This window comes from Echeneis naucrates, chromosome 4 (genome assembly GCF_900963305.1).
Source record: "Echeneis naucrates chromosome 4, fEcheNa1.1, whole genome shotgun sequence".
Lineage (NCBI taxonomy): Eukaryota > Metazoa > Chordata > Actinopteri > Carangiformes > Echeneidae > Echeneis > Echeneis naucrates.
Window position 1 is genome coordinate 972,445 of NC_042514.1, and position 17,239 is coordinate 989,683.

The 17,239-nt window shown below is 41.7% G+C and overlaps 1 protein-coding gene across 1 annotated transcript; it reads left to right on the forward strand.

Moving 5' to 3' along the window:
- The first annotated feature begins 460 nt into the window (after positions 1-460).
- kif14 (kinesin family member 14) lies at positions 461-16,910 on the forward strand. Its single transcript, XM_029500343.1, has 29 exons — positions 461-1,674; positions 1,912-2,166; positions 2,333-2,420; positions 2,552-2,650; positions 2,904-2,956; positions 3,059-3,089; positions 3,323-3,430; positions 3,573-3,689; positions 3,999-4,117; positions 4,342-4,514; positions 5,676-5,823; positions 6,143-6,206; positions 6,322-6,506; positions 6,690-6,792; positions 6,914-7,071; positions 7,159-7,306; positions 7,691-7,837; positions 8,367-8,499; positions 9,295-9,388; positions 9,547-9,682; positions 10,358-10,464; positions 11,503-11,603; positions 11,700-11,930; positions 12,120-12,307; positions 12,819-12,971; positions 13,859-13,981; positions 14,085-14,159; positions 15,654-15,804; positions 16,141-16,910. Exons 1-29 carry the CDS (start codon positions 692-694, stop codon positions 16,449-16,451), a joined length of 4,782 nt encoding a protein of 1,593 aa, XP_029356203.1. The 5' UTR covers positions 461-691; the 3' UTR covers positions 16,452-16,910.
- The last annotated feature ends 329 nt before the right edge of the window (positions 16,911-17,239 follow it).

The following is a 17,239-nucleotide window of genomic DNA, read 5'->3' on the forward strand; positions in this document are numbered from 1 at the left end:
GCTTTAAATGTTATAAACCGACCCCACAAAGATATAAAACAAGCTACAAAGAGACAAAGTGGACTACAAAGACACAAAATGACCGCAGAGACAACAAAACAAGGCTGAGCTTCTTAGAAAAAAACGAATCCTTTATAAACTCTGCAGCATGTCACAAGCGTACTATTTGGGCCATAAACAAAAGTTTTTGAATCGGTTGTTTGTGTTTAAACTCTGAAACTAACGTCACCTTTTTAACGGAAGCTCGTTAATTACAGGACGGAAAACATGAGCAGGACGTTTTATTCTGAAGGTGTCCAAACGGAAGCAGGTGTTAACCTTGACTATGCTGCCGCGCAGCGTCCAATCCGGGTACTCCCGTTTGTCGAAAACCAGGAAGTGATGCAACACTTCTGGGGACTACAGCCAATCAGCTTTCAGTGACGAAGGCTATTTGAAATTGAAGCGGGCGAAGGCGGAAGAGAAAAAAAGTATAAACAAAAGTGTCTCTGTTAGGAAGGTCCGCTGAAATGTAGATTTTTGTTTTTAGTCACCATGAACAGCTGTAGTAGCGTCTATTTAACTCGTTTCATGTCGAGTAGTTTCCTAGTCGGAGAAAAAGAAAAGCAGAATTATTGTTAGCGCAGTAAGCTAGTCCGTAAAGTGAACTTTTTCTGTGTTCGGTTTTTTTTTAACAGCCATCGTTGTCGCCATGTCGTTGTTCAGCGTCCAAGCCAGGAAGCACACCGCTTATTACGACCATCTGATGTCGGCCACACCGGGCAGGGAGCGGAAAGCCGCGGACACAACGCTGGGCAGAAGCGGGGTGACATCGGAGGATTCGGCGTGCGAGCAGAGCAGGTCGTCCGAGAGAAGCCGGCAGGTGAACCGGACCTACGTCGTCTCTGCGCTGTCCAAGAGCACGCAGCACGGTCCTTACCGGGCCAGACTCACCCTGCAGAGGCGGTCCAGGAGAAAGACCGGGAGTGACACGGCGGAGATCAGCCAGAGCGGCACGCCGGCTCCAGAGAAGAGACTGACTCTGCAGCGCAGGACCAGGACTCCCTCCATGGATAAAAGCGCATCGGGGCAGCCTGGGGTCAGCGGGGCCGGGCTGCAGCCGACCCCGAAAGTCCTCAGTGAGCCAAACGGCAGGACACCCAGTTTATTCAGGTCTGTGAGTTTGAGAGAAGCCACATCCAGCAGCAAAGCCAGAGAAACTGCAGCCCATGAGGTGACGCCTTCTGCCTCCTCCTCCTCCTCGGTCAGGCAGCCAGAGGACCAGGCCCACGCTTTTAAAACACCCACCAGAAAGACCCCGTTTCAGAAAATCGCAGCAAAGAGAGACGTTTTCGAGAAACTGGCGGTAAAAGAAGTCCCTAAAGCGGTTGTCGCCAAATCCGCGAGTCTAGAAAGGCCAAAATTCCGGGCACAAGCTGCAGACAGTAAAGCCACCGCGGCTCCCCGGGTCAGCAAAGCGTCTGCAGCTGTGCACAGGTCAAACGCCCAGCAGCAGGTGAGGAAGACATCCACCTCAGGCCAAACCCGGGACAGCACTCAGACCAGGACGTCCACTCCGGCTCCTGCAGAGCAGACCCTGTCTCGTCCCAGTGAAGCTCTGAAGCAGCAGGATTCCTTAAAGATGGAAAACAGCGCATTGACTGTGGCTGTCCGTGTCCGCCCTTTCAGTGCCAAGTATGTGATTCACCCAAACATACAATAATGATTAATCAACGTGCAGTTTGACCAAAACTGGGGTTAAAGCGATTTTCACATATAAGTAGAATGAATTTCCTTATCAATAAATCACTGTATCCTGAGATTAACTTAAAACAGCTTCCTATCTTTAAAAATTACCATCAAACTATGAATAATTTACACTTTGAAACACTGGAAGTGTTCAAATTTCACAACATTTCTGCCCTTTTGCAGAGAGAAGGCAGAGAAGGCATCACAAGCAATTTTCATGTATGGCCAGGAGACTGTTGTTCAACATCCGGTGTCCAAGCAGAGCTACTCCTTCGCCTATGACTTCTCTTTCTGCTCGGTGGATGAAAGTGAACCCGCATTTGCCAGCCAGCAGACTGTGTATGAAACCCTGGCCAAACCTCTGCTGCTGAGGGCCTTTGAAGGATTCAACACCTGTCTCTTTGCTTATGGCCAAACAGGCTCAGGGAAGTCGTACACGTAAGTATTTTTGGTTTTTAGCTCCCCCAACACACACACACACACACTCATCCTTTTCCTATTGAGCCACTTTCTTCTTGTGTCCTTCTGCACTTAAAATGTAAAATGATGTTGAAATTGTGATCCATAAACTCCCATGTTCTTGTTTAAAATGATTGCTTTGCAGTATGATGGGCTTTGGAGAAGAGGCAGGAGTCATCCCACGATTCTGCTGTGAACTTTTCTCTAGACTGGCCTCGATGGAAGATAAAGAGGTAAAATGTCATTGAGAAATATGAATCGTTAGGGAATCACTTTTAACTTCAGTTTTCTCCAAAAACATTTGAATGTGTACAACACTCACTTACAACCCATGAATTGACCCATCTAGCTTGTTATATTTCAGGTCAAATGTCATGTGGAGATGAGCTACTTTGAAGTGTATAATGAGAAGATCCATGACCTCCTGGTCACCAGAGATGAGCCAAACCAAAGGAGGATGCCTGTAAGTAGATAGATTGAAAAGGTCTTTATAAACCATTGTTTTTTTAATTGTGATTCATTACCCATCTTAAATTAATAAAAAAAGATTGATTCTAAAATTTCTATCATAGTCATCTAAATACCCTTTCAGATAAATTGGTTTTGCTGTCCTGTGTAGGATAGAAAGACCTTTTTATATATACTGTAAATGATGTATAGTAATATATGAATCAATCAAAAAAAAAAAAAAAAACCTGGTTGATTTTTGTCTCCAGCTGAGGGTGAGAGAACATCCAGTCCATGGTCCCTTTGTTGATGAGCTTTCTACGTAAGGAAACTTTTTTTTTTAATATATCACTCTTCATTAAGGCCAAGGGAGCATTCTAGAACTGTGTGATTTTCAGAACTCTTCTCTTTTATTTCTTCACAGGAATGTTGTCAGTTCATACAATGACATTCAGGTAAGTTGAGACTGCAGTCATAATAGTTTCGTCTTTCAGATCCCCTGCCTTTAGTTGATGCGCTTTTGAACAAATTTGAATAATTGAGAAAGTCAGGGTTCTGTGAAAGGTAGATCTTGAGGGCGTAGAGAAACAGCGGAGTGTCAAATACACTGTACATCCACATGGAAAAATTACGTAGTCTGCACCACTTGAGGAATTCAGTTGTCACAATTCATATTGCTCTGTGTTAGGGATGGCTGGAGCTGGGCAACAAGCAGAGAGCCACATCAGCTACAGGAATGAACGACAAGAGCTCCCGATCTCACTCTGTCTTCACTCTGGTTATGACCCAGACCAAGGTAGAGCAACTCTGTCAATATCAAACCCAGAAGAAAATTATATGAAATATTGTACATTATTACAAGGAATTCTTCAGGCCAGCACAGATTCACCAGGACCAGTGTGTCAGATGAAATCAAATCAGTTTGTGTTTGTGTGTAGACGGAGTTAGTGGAGGGTGAGGAACATGACCACAGCATTACCAGCAGGATCAACCTGGTGGACCTGGCAGGCAGCGAACGCTGTAACTCAGCCCAGACAAGTGGAGACCGCCTCAGGGTACAAGCTCACACATACACACACTCTCAGGTTATTACAACTAATACATGAGAATCAGCTTTTAGCATTTCATATCATTTTTATTATTATTTAACTTTATTCGAATAGTGTAAGAAAATATATTTGTTTTAAGGAATTTGTTATAAATTTGAACTTTGGAACTGCCGTTATATGACCATTATATTAATATTGCAGCCAATAATGAGTCTTCTCTCTCACAGTAGCTTCAGATTAAGTCCAACATTGCTCATTTTGAAACTATTTGCATGTTATCCAATTCAAACCATGGCATTTCCTGTGTCAAAATAGGAGGGGGCTAGTATCAACAAATCCCTGCTTACCCTTGGAAAGGTCATCTCTGCCCTGTCTGAACAGGCACTGAGCAGGAAGAAGGTCTTCATACCATACAGAGAGTCTGTCCTCACATGGTGAGCGTCCAATATGGCTGCTGTGGACCACAATGTTTTTGGGAAGCATAATATAAACAAAGCTGTGTGGGATATATACAGTATTTAAATATCTAAGGCATATTTCTGTCGTCATAAAAATGTATATAAATTGTTGTACTGAAGAGGCATTTGCTGAATATTTTCTGTGTATTTGGTACATCTGTCCCAATCAGATTTTCTAACCTGTATTCATTCCACTGCAGGCTGTTGAAAGAAAGCCTGGGCGGCAACTCGAAGACCGCGATGATTGCCACACTGAGCCCAGCAGGCAGCAATGTGGAGGAGAGCCTGAGCACTCTGCGCTACGCCCAGCAGGCTCGAACTATCATTAATGTAGCCAAGGTCAATGAGGACACCAGCGCCAAGCTCATCAGAGGTCAGCTATGCAAAAAAATCCACACTCATGGAGCTCAACTGCACCAAATATTTTAAAACAGTTCAATTTATGCAGCCTTTTAATTAATTCAAAGTACAATTATCGTAAAATGGTGTAAGTGTTAAAATAAGTGTTTATTAATTTTTTTATTAGTATGTCTGTGAACCTGAAAATGAGACTTAAAAAAGACTGTTGCCTCAGTGGACGCTTGTCTGCTTTTTGAATCTAGGTTGGATCAGTCATTCTGCCCAAACAGCACACACCTGTATGTCCCTTATCTACAAGGAAAACCAAAATGTGCCCAAAATTAAGCCTCCCAATTTTAAAATCATAGAAAGTCCCTCCATCATCTCCGGCTTCATTACATCAATACTAATAAACTCATTTGAACTGGTTCACTCTCTTGCTGTTTCTCTCTCTATATGTCTTACTCGGTTCTGTGTGCGTGTCTGGCTTACCTTACTACTCATGTCATGCTCTTGATCTTCTTCTCTCACCTTCTCTCCAATGTACCCTCCTGTCTGCCCATCTATCCATCATCAACTTATGTACTACCCACTTCAATTAAGGTTTGGCCCTAACCTTGCCTCCAGGCCATATTTATGCACTGTCAGCTGCACACGGCGGCTAACTGTCATGCAAGTATTATTTTTCATGAGATGATCGTGCTGCTATGTGAGCAGTTTATCACTGAGGGGCGCTATTGCTGTGGCTTTCTCTCGCATCAACTGTCCGTGTGAGACACTGAACGTGGCTCTAACATAACAAATCAAGTCAGATAAAAGCCAAAGATGCTTAGATATATAAAGTATTTTGCACCAAAGCTGTACAATGTGTAAAAAAAAAAGCAAAAAACATTTGAGTCATGATTTTATAGAGAATCTTTTATTTAATTTTATTTTATTTTCTTCATTAGGGAAAAAATACCTGTGTAGCTGTTTAAAAACATATGATGTTTTCACTGGGTTTTATTTTACTAAGCATGTTGTTGTGCATCTGCAGAATATGAATTAAAGGCTGGGGCTGCAACAACACAATGTCAGATTGTGATACGCTTTTCCCACCTACAATGTGGATACAACACTTGGCCATATGGCAGTTTCAACAACATTGCAATAAGTTTGTGAGCATTATTTTAGAAAAACTTTTTGTGTGTTTCAGAGCTGAAGGCGGAGGTGGAGAAGCTGCGAGCGGCCCAGATGAGCTCCCAGGGAATTGAACCAGAGAGAGTGAGGCTGTTCCAGCAGGAGATCACTGCCCTGAAGAACAAACTCTGTCAGCAAGAGAGAGAAATGGTCGAGGCCAACCGGTCAGTAATGCCTGCAATCATAATACATTTATTAATTTTATTCACTGACGCAATGCAGTGATTATCATTCCCTTCTCTTACAAGATCAGTGTAAAAACTGTTGTTGTAGTTTTCCTAAGCTTTACTCAAACCTTATGGCGATTAAGCGATTCTTCATATTGCACTTACACTTATGTATTTTGGTAATAATGTACAAATGTTTCAATATGTGCCTATGGATATACTCAAAAACCTGTTTCATATTAGCATTTTCTCTGCAGATGGTTTTAGACTTTCTTCTTTTTATTTTTTGTCTTCTGTTTTTCCCATCTCCTGACAGGGCGTGGAAGGAGAAACTCGAACAAGCTGAAATACGCAAACGAGAGGAGACCAAAGAGTTGCAGGTAGTTGGCACAAATATGTCCTATAAATTTTTCAACGGTCAACAATTACTGCATTGTTGCAAACCTTTGTGAATGTACGTAAAGTATAAATGTTCCTGCTGTTGCGTGCCCTCAGAAAGCAGGTGTGACGTTCAAAGTGGACAATCGGCTTCCTAACCTGGTGAACCTGAACGAGGATCCTCAGCTGTCTGAGATGCTTCTCTACATGATCAAACAGGGTCAAACAACAGTCGGCAAGTTGAAATCTGGCCATATCCACGACATTCAGCTGACTGGGGCCCTCATTGCTGACCAACACTGGTGAGTTGCTGTCGGGTTGTCAAAAGTTATGTTCAGTAAGAAAAAGGATCACTCTGACTTTTATAAATTTTCTTTACATAAATAGGAGAAATTATTATGAATTATTACCTTTTTTCATTTTAAACATCAAATGGTAGTCCTATTAAATAACTTCATTTTATTAATTTTTATTAATTTTCTCAGCGTTATAACAAACATCCATGGTACCGTGAGCATCACTCCCTTGGAAAATGCCAAAACCTTTGTGAATGGTAACCTCATCTCAGATTCCACTGTCCTACATCATGTAAGTACATCGGCAAGATCTTCTTCTTTTCTCTAAATGTTTTGTATTTTACAGTAGTTATCTGCCTGCTTCCCAAATGAATTTCAAGTTTCACATCTGTGTCCATCTATCTGACTTCCAGGGTGACAGGGTGATTCTGGGTGGAGACCACTACTTCCGCTTCAACCATCCAGCAGAGGTGCAGTCTGGGAAGCGGGTATCATGTTGGACAGGCGCAGGCAATGGCCAGAAAGATTTTGAATTTGCCAAAAATGAACTACTCGCTGCTCAAAGAGCTCAGTGAGTCAAAATATCAGTAGGGGAACAGCTATTTGTGCAGACTAGTCAATGTTCGAATCCCCTTAAGGCCATGTCTGTGTGTTGCAGGCTGGAGGCAGAGATTGAAGAAGCCCATCTAAAAGCCAAAGAGGAGATGATGCAGGGAATCCTGATGGCAAAGGAGGTGGCCCAGAAGGAGCTATCAGACCAGAAGTCTCTTTATGAGGACAGGATCCGTGCCCTGGAGAGAGAGCTGGTACACAAAACCTTTATTTTTATCAACTGGTCAGCCTTATAATGCATCAGTCTGACTTCCTGACTGACTGACACCATTTCCACCATTGGTCACCTGAAGTCCACATCACAGCCTCTTGAAGCTTGATGTTTTGAGCTGCGGTACGGTAAACTTAATCTGGATCACATGTGGCTGCCAACCTGGACCGCAGACCTACTATACTTGTCACAAATAGTCTAATGAGCTGTCTGGTTTCTCTCCTACTCAGGAACTGCAGAATTCATAGTTTTATGGCAAATATAACCAAATTTCGAACAAATGCACTCTTTACACTGCATGCACTGTGGTGCATTGACATTCATCATGCAGTCAGTTTTGAGTAATACTGAAATGGAATCTTTTCAGAATGAAGAAAATGAACGGAAGCATCAGCAGGAGTTAGACCAGCAAAGGGTGGCTAACCAGATGGCAGAGCTGAAAATGGCCAAGCTGGAGCTGGAACAGGAGGTGGACGTCCACAAGAAACGACTCCGTCTGCACATGGAGGCCCAGGTTAGGACACAGACCCAGGTCTGGGAAAGATGTATTTTCTGTCCACATGGCCATGTGACTGTTTTTCCTGCTTTAACACACTCTCAGTGTGTAAGATCATTTTTCTAAATGTTGGAATATAGATAGTGATGCAGGTCTGATGTAATTAACTCACCATGGTGAGCTAAACCAAGTTTGGACTTGAAATTTTGCATCCGGCTAATAATCTGGTCCAAAGTCAGAGATACAGGCGAGCGATTAGTGGAGCTGCTTTATCTTAGTAAAGAGGGATAGCTTTCTGCCCTTTTCCCTCTCCTCATCCTCAGACATCACTCTACAGGAAAGAATATCCTTCATTTGTTCATTCTCATGATTTCTGATAATCTAAAACGAGCTGAAGACTCTCAAGCAGATATGCTGACACCAGGTTTTATGTTTAACTGATGGGCCATTTGGGATGTGTCTTGAGTTGTGGTAGAGCTTGCCTTCGGGCATAATGTTCCAGCCTGGTGACTTTTAATGTTGTGTACATTACCATGACTCACTCCAGGCGATGGAGGAACACCGTGTGTGTCAAGCGAGGATTGTTGACGCCCTGGAGGCCGAGAAGAGGAAGATTAGTAAAGAGCTGGAGGAAATGCAGAAGAAAAGAGCTTTGAGGGCAAACCATTCCTCCCGAAATGGTAATCTCTTTCAAATTACAAGCATGCACTGAGCCTAGGATGTATAGTGACAACACACTATACACTATTACACTATATGGTATAGAATACAGAACATTGGCTGGTCCTGATACAAACACTGGACTGAACTAGGGCTGCACAATATGCAAAAAAGAAATCATATTGTGATTATTTTTGGTAGGTGTTGCATTTTATTTTAAATAGAGAAAAAAAATCCAAAATGATGATGATGATGATTATTATTATTATTATTATTTTATTTATTTATTAATTTTTTTATTCTTGTTTTTTGCTGGGCCAAATAACCATCTCAGAGATTTCACACAACACTTTATGATGTTGCTATACCATCATAAAAGAAATTCAGCTCCTGATATTTGGTTATTACACTTGGCCATAGTGCGAGTTTGATGAATTGTGCAGCCTTGGAGTTAATACCACTGTGATAGAGAGATGCAGCTATAGAGCATAATAAAGTAATTTGCAATTAACTGTGACATGGTAAACAGCTTTCATGGACATAATTTAATATGTATAAACTGAATAAACCTTTACTATGTAAAGTATTTATTTTTATTCATTTGATTAAATATAAATGTGTTTTCAATAGAAATATAAATTTTCAATTTCTTCTCAGCTGTGCGGAAATGTGCCTACAAATTCTTGTGTGTCACTCTTTAAGGCCAAGGATGTGCAGTATTACTGTTTATTCTGTAAAGAAGAATATTTGAACTGCTCTTTTAGGCTGAGCCACTTGAATTTGGTCAAGGTGTACTTAAGACCTTTCATTTGCAGTGTCTCCGCAGTGGGATGCCATGAAGTTGTCCTTGATGATTGAAGAAGCCAATAAGATCAGCGTTAAACTGAAGAAAAACACTGTCTTCAGCAGGTATTGATGACTTTGATAAATACTGATGTCATGAATTTGTACATACCGTATTATTTCATGGAAAGACTTTCCCTCAGTTTTGATATTATTTTCAAGCTCAACAGTGACAAAAAATTCAGAAAATTTTGGTGTCATCTCTTAACTTTTCTCTGTTACAGACATGAAAGCTTTGAGAATCAGGAGAGTGGTGATTTGCTCCAAGTGCGGGTTCAAAACACAAAGCTGGGAATCTCCACATTCTGGAGCTTGGACAAGTTTCAAAACAACATGGCTGCCATGAGGGAACTTGAACAGGTTTGGTTTTCTTCATGTCTTAAACCAGAACTCACTGAAACCTGACATAAAACTAAATTGAACAGATATTTTTATTCATAGAGCTATTGAAATAAAGATCTCAATGACATCATAAATAAATGTGAAAAAAAACATTGGTGGAGGTTCAGTGGTGACACCTCTGGTTTTCCAGTTTCCTCTTTTTGTCCTGTGCAGATCAGAAAAAACTATTTATCTAGAACTGGTTGAATATAAATGTTTAAGCCCTCTTGACTATTTGATGGTATGTTATTGGAGCCTATTTAAGCATCAGAACGATTATGGATGTAATAAAATCAAAAACATATTTACTCTAAGGATCTGATTTATTGAAGGGTCTCATAACGATTCAAAGATGTGAACTAATGATGAAGTTGATAAACTATCATCAAACACCAAGGACCAGTCTTCCAGTAAGCCGGTGGGTGATGCCTGTTGAATGAAGCATATTCAATCAGTTCATCCTGTCCTCATTCTGCATATTCACTCTGACGGCAGCTCGAGTGCGATTGCCAATTTCCCAGGTGTTCCACCTGATCTACGGAGCAGAAGGGGTTGTTTTAATGCCTGACAGAGGGAGGCTGCCTCATTTTGCTGTGCTCGTCTCATTAAATTGAGTAAATGAGACTGGTCATGTCAGTGGTTTACTCTCTGCAGGGGGATTCCTCCTCTAAAGATGACGATGTGTTTTATGGCCCTGATGATGAGTGGGAGCAAGATATATCAGCCTCCTCTGGTTCTGCCTCCTCCTTCTCACGCCGAAGGTAATCATTCAACTCTCTCTGGATTCCTCCTTCGGTGCTGCTTTTAAGCATCTTGTGTTTACATTTATTTATTTATTTATTCTCATGTAGTTCTGAAGATGTGTAAGTACACAATCGTTCAGAAACACCTGCTGTGTGTTGCTGAAGGAGATGCTAAACTACCACCCCCACTCACCGGCAAGGATAGAAAATGCTTTTATACCACACAGCTCTTACCGCCGCAGGGCTTTGCCTCCTTTAATGTGAACAGTATTTCAGGCAATTGGATATATGTGGAAAGTATTTAACAAAAATAATTTCTGTTTCCTCCTAACAGTTTTGGAATATATTGTTCCTCTGTTCATGCAATTCCACCAATGTGACACAATTTTCTATTTTCTCTTAACGCAAATCCTGTTTCTCTTTCATACAAAGGTGACTTGAAAAATATTTCTCTCTGTATATTTCTTTCCTTTATTTAGTAATTTAAATTCCCAAAAGGCCAGGCCGATGGTTTAAGGAAGAGAGACACAAAGACTCTTTGGGTCATAGGTTGTAGAGCCACAAACGCACATGGACCAAGAGTGGTGCATACAAACCCCCATTATTTTCCCCTCATTGTTGTTATTCTTGTGAGTCATGTTTATGGTGCTTCTGGTGGTGCCTGAACTACCAGCAGACTCAGCCAGATCAAACATGGCACTGTGGCTCTGTCATACTTTTCCTCTGTCCGACTGCATGACGCTCATGGCCTCAGTCACTGCCGTTTATTCGGCTTGAAGAACTCAATTTAACCCTTTACACGGGTTTAACATGCATAGTCATGAACAGAAAAAATCAAATTACCTTAATCATAACTGAAGACTATCAAAGATGTACGGCCCACATTCAACATCTGATTTTAGTAAATAAAGTCTGGCACTTTTATTGAAGAACAAACCCAACTCCTTTTCAGTGTATTGGAGCTCTGAATAAGAACATCACCGTGCTTATAGAGGGTGCATGTAAATATAAAGGTACTCAACTCAAGGTTTTTAAATCTGGTTTGTGCTGCATCAGGAGCAGGAGTTTGTTGAAGAGCAGAAGGATCTCGGGCCGTCTCTACGAGATCCGGGTTCATCCGATTCAGAGCCTCCACAACAGCTCCTCCCAGTCTGCTGGTAAGATCCTGAACAACAGCACTGATGTGAAATGAACATTTCTAAAGTGGAAGTGTTAGAAGAATTGTTTATTGAAGCCATTGTGTTTTGTCCCAGGGTTGATGGGGGTTGCCAAACCTCCCTCCACGCATCCCAGCAGCACAGACTCCGCCCTGCCTGGCATCTGCAAGGAGCTGATTGGTCAGTCAGTGGTCCGTCTACGTGATTGCAGCAGGACAGAGGAGAGCATGGCCGACAGGTTGGCCTCTGATCTGAACCTGGCCTATACGGCAGTCCAAACCATATCCGACCTTTACAACAGCATGGATGAAGACAGCCCAGAGAAAGGTGAGTTTCACCCTGAAGAGGGCAGAGTTAGCAGATCATTAAATATTTTTCTATGCAGTTGTCTCGATATTGCTGCTCATACATGAATAAAAATAGTTCTTCCATTCACTCAGGCCTGGGATTATCATTTTCTTTGTGTGTCTGATATACTGTGTAGCTACATCTGAACCAGAGCTTCTTCTCCTGCAGTGTTTGTCTGTAATGTGGGGGCTCAGACTCAGCTGGTCAAGGCCGCCTCAGCCATAGAGAGAGCAGTGTTTGTTACCATGCTGTGGTTGGCCAAAGTTAAACCCACATCTGGCCTCCTCTATACCGTCACTGAAGAACTCAAGAGGCAAGTGAAGATGATGGGAGGATTCTTTCAGCTGCTCATTCAGGTAAATTTTAAATTTACCACAGTAATAAAAGTCACACAGCCGAATCGTATTGTGCTTTTTCATGGCACGTGCGCTTTATAAAATGAGTTGAAAAAAGTGCAAAATCTGAGTTGAAAAATGATTTTCAATTTAGCGTAGTTTGGGCAGGGTGTAGCTCATCAGAATGCACAGGATTGATTGACGGGTCTTAGCTCTGAGCTGTTTGAGCTCTGTCTATGGAAATGGCCAAGCGGAGGGAATTCTCATCCTTGAGCCCCAAACAGAACATGAATATATGAAATGTAAATCTAAATTCCTTACCAGCCTCAGCACCTAAACACACAATTTTCCCCTCTCACTCCCGATTTTCCACATTCTCTAGTATTTTAATTTATTTACTGACCCCCTCAGACTATGTCGACCACTTTGTTGGCTCTCCTGCATAGATTCACGATTAAATCAATTTTAATTCAAGCTGTTAGTTTGTGCTCACGCAATGTTTACTGAAATGATAATTCGCCCCCCTGTCCAGGGTTGCGAATCTGAGATCACATCAATGGTGACGGAGGCTCGGAGAAAAAGCAGTCAGTGCCTGGATGCGGCGTTGCTCGCACTCGGCCATCTGGCGGCAGTGACATGCATGCCGCTGAATGCTGCGGAGCTGGGTGCCCAGGCCACAGGCAAGGTAACACCACCATTAATACCGCAGCAGCTACTATCTCTGGGAGAGCTCTGAGGTTCACTGTAATCAAGCCCTCACTCCACAATACCAGAGAATGGAATATCCACCATAGAAGATATTAGGAGGTGTGGGATTATAGCTGCACATATTTATGTACATGCTGTTTTTTTTTTTTTGCTCTCTCTCTCACTCTCTCTATTCTTATTTTATTTTAACCCCCACTAAAAACTGTCAAAACAACCACGAGGTACATCATAAGCAGTGACAACCAGCACGTCAAACAAAGAGATTGATAGAAAATCCGAATGGAAAAAAAAATCCTAATACCAGAGAGGAACTGTCTGACGGGCGGAAATGTTGTTTAGAAACACAACAGTGATCAATGATACAAAGTGTTGGAGCGATAAATCAGCTGGCCCCTTAAAAAAGACTGAAGTGATCATTACAGATGTATTCACTGTAGATGCTGATGAAACATATTTGAATTTGATTCATAAAATTTAAGATGGCGAGATATTTTTTTTTTTTATTTTTTTTTTGTTTGTCCTCCAGCAGAAATACAGGTCAAGAAATATGGAAGTTTTTTTTTTTTTTTTTTTTTTTTTTTTTGTATTTTTTAATATAGTTTTTTTTGTTGTTGCTTGGTCGGTGATACTCTGTACTTAAATTATAGAAACTGCATCACCACAAAGGAAATTTAAATGTAGTTTACCTTTTAAAATCTGACACCAAATATGCATCTTGGTCACAATTCTTAATAGTAACAGCAAAAAAGGAAATGCGTTATTTGTTGTTTTGTGTTTTTGTGTTAAGACTTCAGTGCCTTATCTGACAACTCGTATCTACAATATAAGGATATGACTGATGTCATGGTTTTATTCTGTCTTCAGCCATCAATGGTCACCTGTCTGCTCAAGGGGACCGTTAAAGGTGTGCGTTCTCTCTTCGAGGAAGGTCTCACCATCACCAGGGAAATGCTCCGAGACGCTCAGCTGGCCTACCCCAGAAATCCAGTAAGAGATCAAAACTGAAAATCACTCCATCCATCTGATTTTAATAATCAGATCACATAAAAATGATCACCATTGATGATGTAACTTTTGTGATTGTGTGCAGGCCCTGCAGAGTCTAAAATCCAGGACGCTTGACTTAGCATGTGCTCTTCAGAGGTACATAAACTGCCACATTTCGGTGAGTTTCATCAACACAGCTAAGATCTGGTGTGGTCTTTGTAGCTTTGTTGAGGTGGCTGGTTTTCTGACTGAAATATAGACTCCTGTACTGTATGATGTCATTCCTTTTGAGGTTCAGGCTGAAGTTTCAAATTTTTACAGCGATTCACATAAATATTTGACTGAACTCATCATGATCATCAACAACAACAACAGATATGTTTTACTGGCAGTCCTTGTTTAAATGTGGTGTGTGATATTTAAGAACGCTTTATTAGTAAATTGTATCATTTGAATCGTAACTCACATAAATAATTTATGCTCCATGTTGCACATTCCAATTTCCCAGTAATGTAATATTAGAATGAATTATTAATGGTCATAATTAAATGATTGGGCTGATGGTACTAGCTGTCGGCTACGTGCAGCCTCATTACAGAAACTTGTTGCAGACTGTGGCTGAAAGACAGAAGAAAATATTGGCCCAGCGTAGCCTCCCTGGATATGTAACGGCTGAAAACAGTCTTCCATCTTGACACAGGCTTAAAGGTTACAGATTAATACCCACTCCCACAGCAGCCCCATTAAAGGTGCCACTCAGCCTTTTATGGTTCCTATAAAGCTCAGTGCTCTGTAGGCTTATCTCACAGCAGTCGGCCCTTAATGATAGTTTCAGGTAATGAATGTGTTGAATGAAGTGGCATCAGTCACAGCTAACTGGCTTGTTTGCTGTTATCTTACTCACACAAACTAGCAGCTTTTCTGTTAAAACCAATCACAGACACGTATTGGTGCTGGGGGGTGTTATGCTGCCCACTGCGGCTTTGCAGTCAAATAAAACTGAGTTATAGCTTGAAATTGTGTTTTGTTTTTTTGCTTTTTTGAATAAGGCGTGTGAAACAGGACATTTGTGCATGACTGTGGATGCAAATGTATCTGTGCTGAGCTGGTAGAGTCGGTGCAGGAACAGACCAAACTTTATAGTTTGCAGTTCCTCAGAAATGGGATTTCCATTCTTAGTAAAATGAAAGTTTTTGACATAAATGTGGAAAAAATTCTTTCTGAAGGAGCATTTATTAGAAAGGAAAACAGAGAAAACTCTGAAAAAACATCTACTCGACATCCCTGGCCTTTTTTAATCACCATGAGCATGAATGTTTTTAATAGAACTTATTTTTTCAACGGTTGATGATGTTAAAATGCAGCTTACAGCAGCTTAACGCACAGACACAGAGCTGGTGGAGTGAACGGCATGCTGCATTAGCATTTTTTACTTTCAGTAGTGAACTTGGAAGGAGGCCATCAGGTTTATGTCATAGGAAAGGATGTATCACCAAGGAAGCAGCATTCACCAGTGACATCATAGGTACCTTTTGGGAGCAGTAGACTACATACACAACAGGGACAAATGACACAATGATCACCAAATAAAATATCCTGGAAACGGTTGGTTGTTACATTTAGAGATGTTTCTTTGCTGGATCTCATTATGTGTCTTGGTATTTTCAAACAGGAGACAGAGTCTGACCTGGAGAAGGTTGGCGAGGGGACAGAGGAGGCTTCTGCTTCCCTTCTGAAGGAACTGAGGACAACAGCGACCAAACTGTTCCAGCTGAACGAGGCCGTCGGACAGCTGCACTGCTCTGTGTCTGCTGCCCTGCGAGGTGGAGCTTCTGACACGCTCAGAACACGCACTAAAAAGGCTGACTTTCACTGTTTCAATTTTTAAAATGTCCATTTACAGCATAATTAAACAGGCAATAATTAGGTTGCCCTTGCTTTTTTTTCTGGATTATAATCTACATATTATAAATTCTGCTTGCATTTGTTTCTTTCCCAGTTAATCCACTGAATTTTAGGTGTTGGTACATGTAACAAACTGCTGTGCTGAAACTCACGTGCACTAAATCATATTGCTGTTATTTTTGGCAGATATTGTGATTGTGATTCTCACTGGAGGGGGGAAGGAAGGCGTGCCCTGACTGTTATTCTCCTTCCAGGTAAAGACTCCAACTTCTCCTCCTCTGCCAAGGCCGTGAACGAGCTGCTCTGTGAGCTGACCACGGAGGGAGCCCTGACGCCGTCCTCGCAGCTTTCCTGTCCTCAGAACGTCACAGCTGCCCGAGATGAGCTTCGCTCTGCCCTGCAGTGCTTGTCTTCGCCCTGGAGCGAGCAGGAGGCAGGGGGGAGCCGAAGCCCAGAAGAAGAACTGTTGACTAAAGACACTGCTGTTAGAAGGAGAGTTGTGAGTAAGATGGTGTTCTCGCTCCCTCCAGGTGTTTCCGCCAAAGGCAGTCCGCACTGGGTGTAATTTATATGATGTGTTAGTCTTTATTATGTGCTCATATCATGTAGTGTGGTGTCTGCTGGGAATACACTTTTTTTTTTTTTTTTTTATGTACGTCAGCTTTACATCACATTCAACAAATATTATGTTCACGCATATAATCCACTCTGCTGTCCATGTGTGTCATCGGTGTACTTTTAAATCCAGTTTGTTATTCATAGATAAACACAATAATGAGTATTTGTCGTGTTGTGCCAGGCCTTTTCTGTTGTTCTATATTTGTATATTTAGCTGGTTTGTAAAAATACCTTTTCATATGAAGACTTTGTTCTGACGTTTGCATGAAGCTTTGCTCCTGAATGTCATAAACTTACTGTACCAATTTGCACTTAGGAGAGACTGACTCTCTGGGTTTCTTCTGAATACATGTACTTTAACAAAGGATTGGCTCATTCTCTAGTCTTTTGTAACATTTGGTTGAAAAAAATATGTGTATAAAATTGTAATAGAAACGTGCTTCGACAGTTAATTGATGTGGCTTCATTTGACAAGAACACAAACATTCCCTCAGGGCTGTTCCCTTCACGCTTTCATTTAAGTTCACCTTCTTCTTTACCTGGAAAGTCTCCTCGGTCGTGGTGTCACAGTTTCAGCCCGCATGCAGCTCAGAGCAGCAGGAAAAGTGGACTCCTCTGTGATTCTTACTGGATTCACATTCATCGGAGTATGACATCACTGCTGCAGCCGGACCTCTGGAGTCCCCTCAAATGGCCCCTGGAGGTCCTTGAACCCCAGCTTAGTCAGCCCTGCAG

Excerpts from the sequence above, each read along its gene's own strand:
- kif14 (XM_029500343.1), top strand. The coding sequence starts at position 692 with ATGTCGTTGTTCAGCGTCCAAGCCAGGAAGCACACCGCTTATTACGAC. Across the intron at positions 5,824-6,142 it reads GAAATGGTCGAGGCCAACCG|GGCGTGGAAGGAGAAACTCG; the intron begins GTCAGTAATGCC and ends ATCTCCTGACAG. Across the intron at positions 10,465-11,502 it reads TCCTCCTTCTCACGCCGAAG|GAGCAGGAGTTTGTTGAAGA; the intron begins GTAATCATTCAA and ends GTGCTGCATCAG.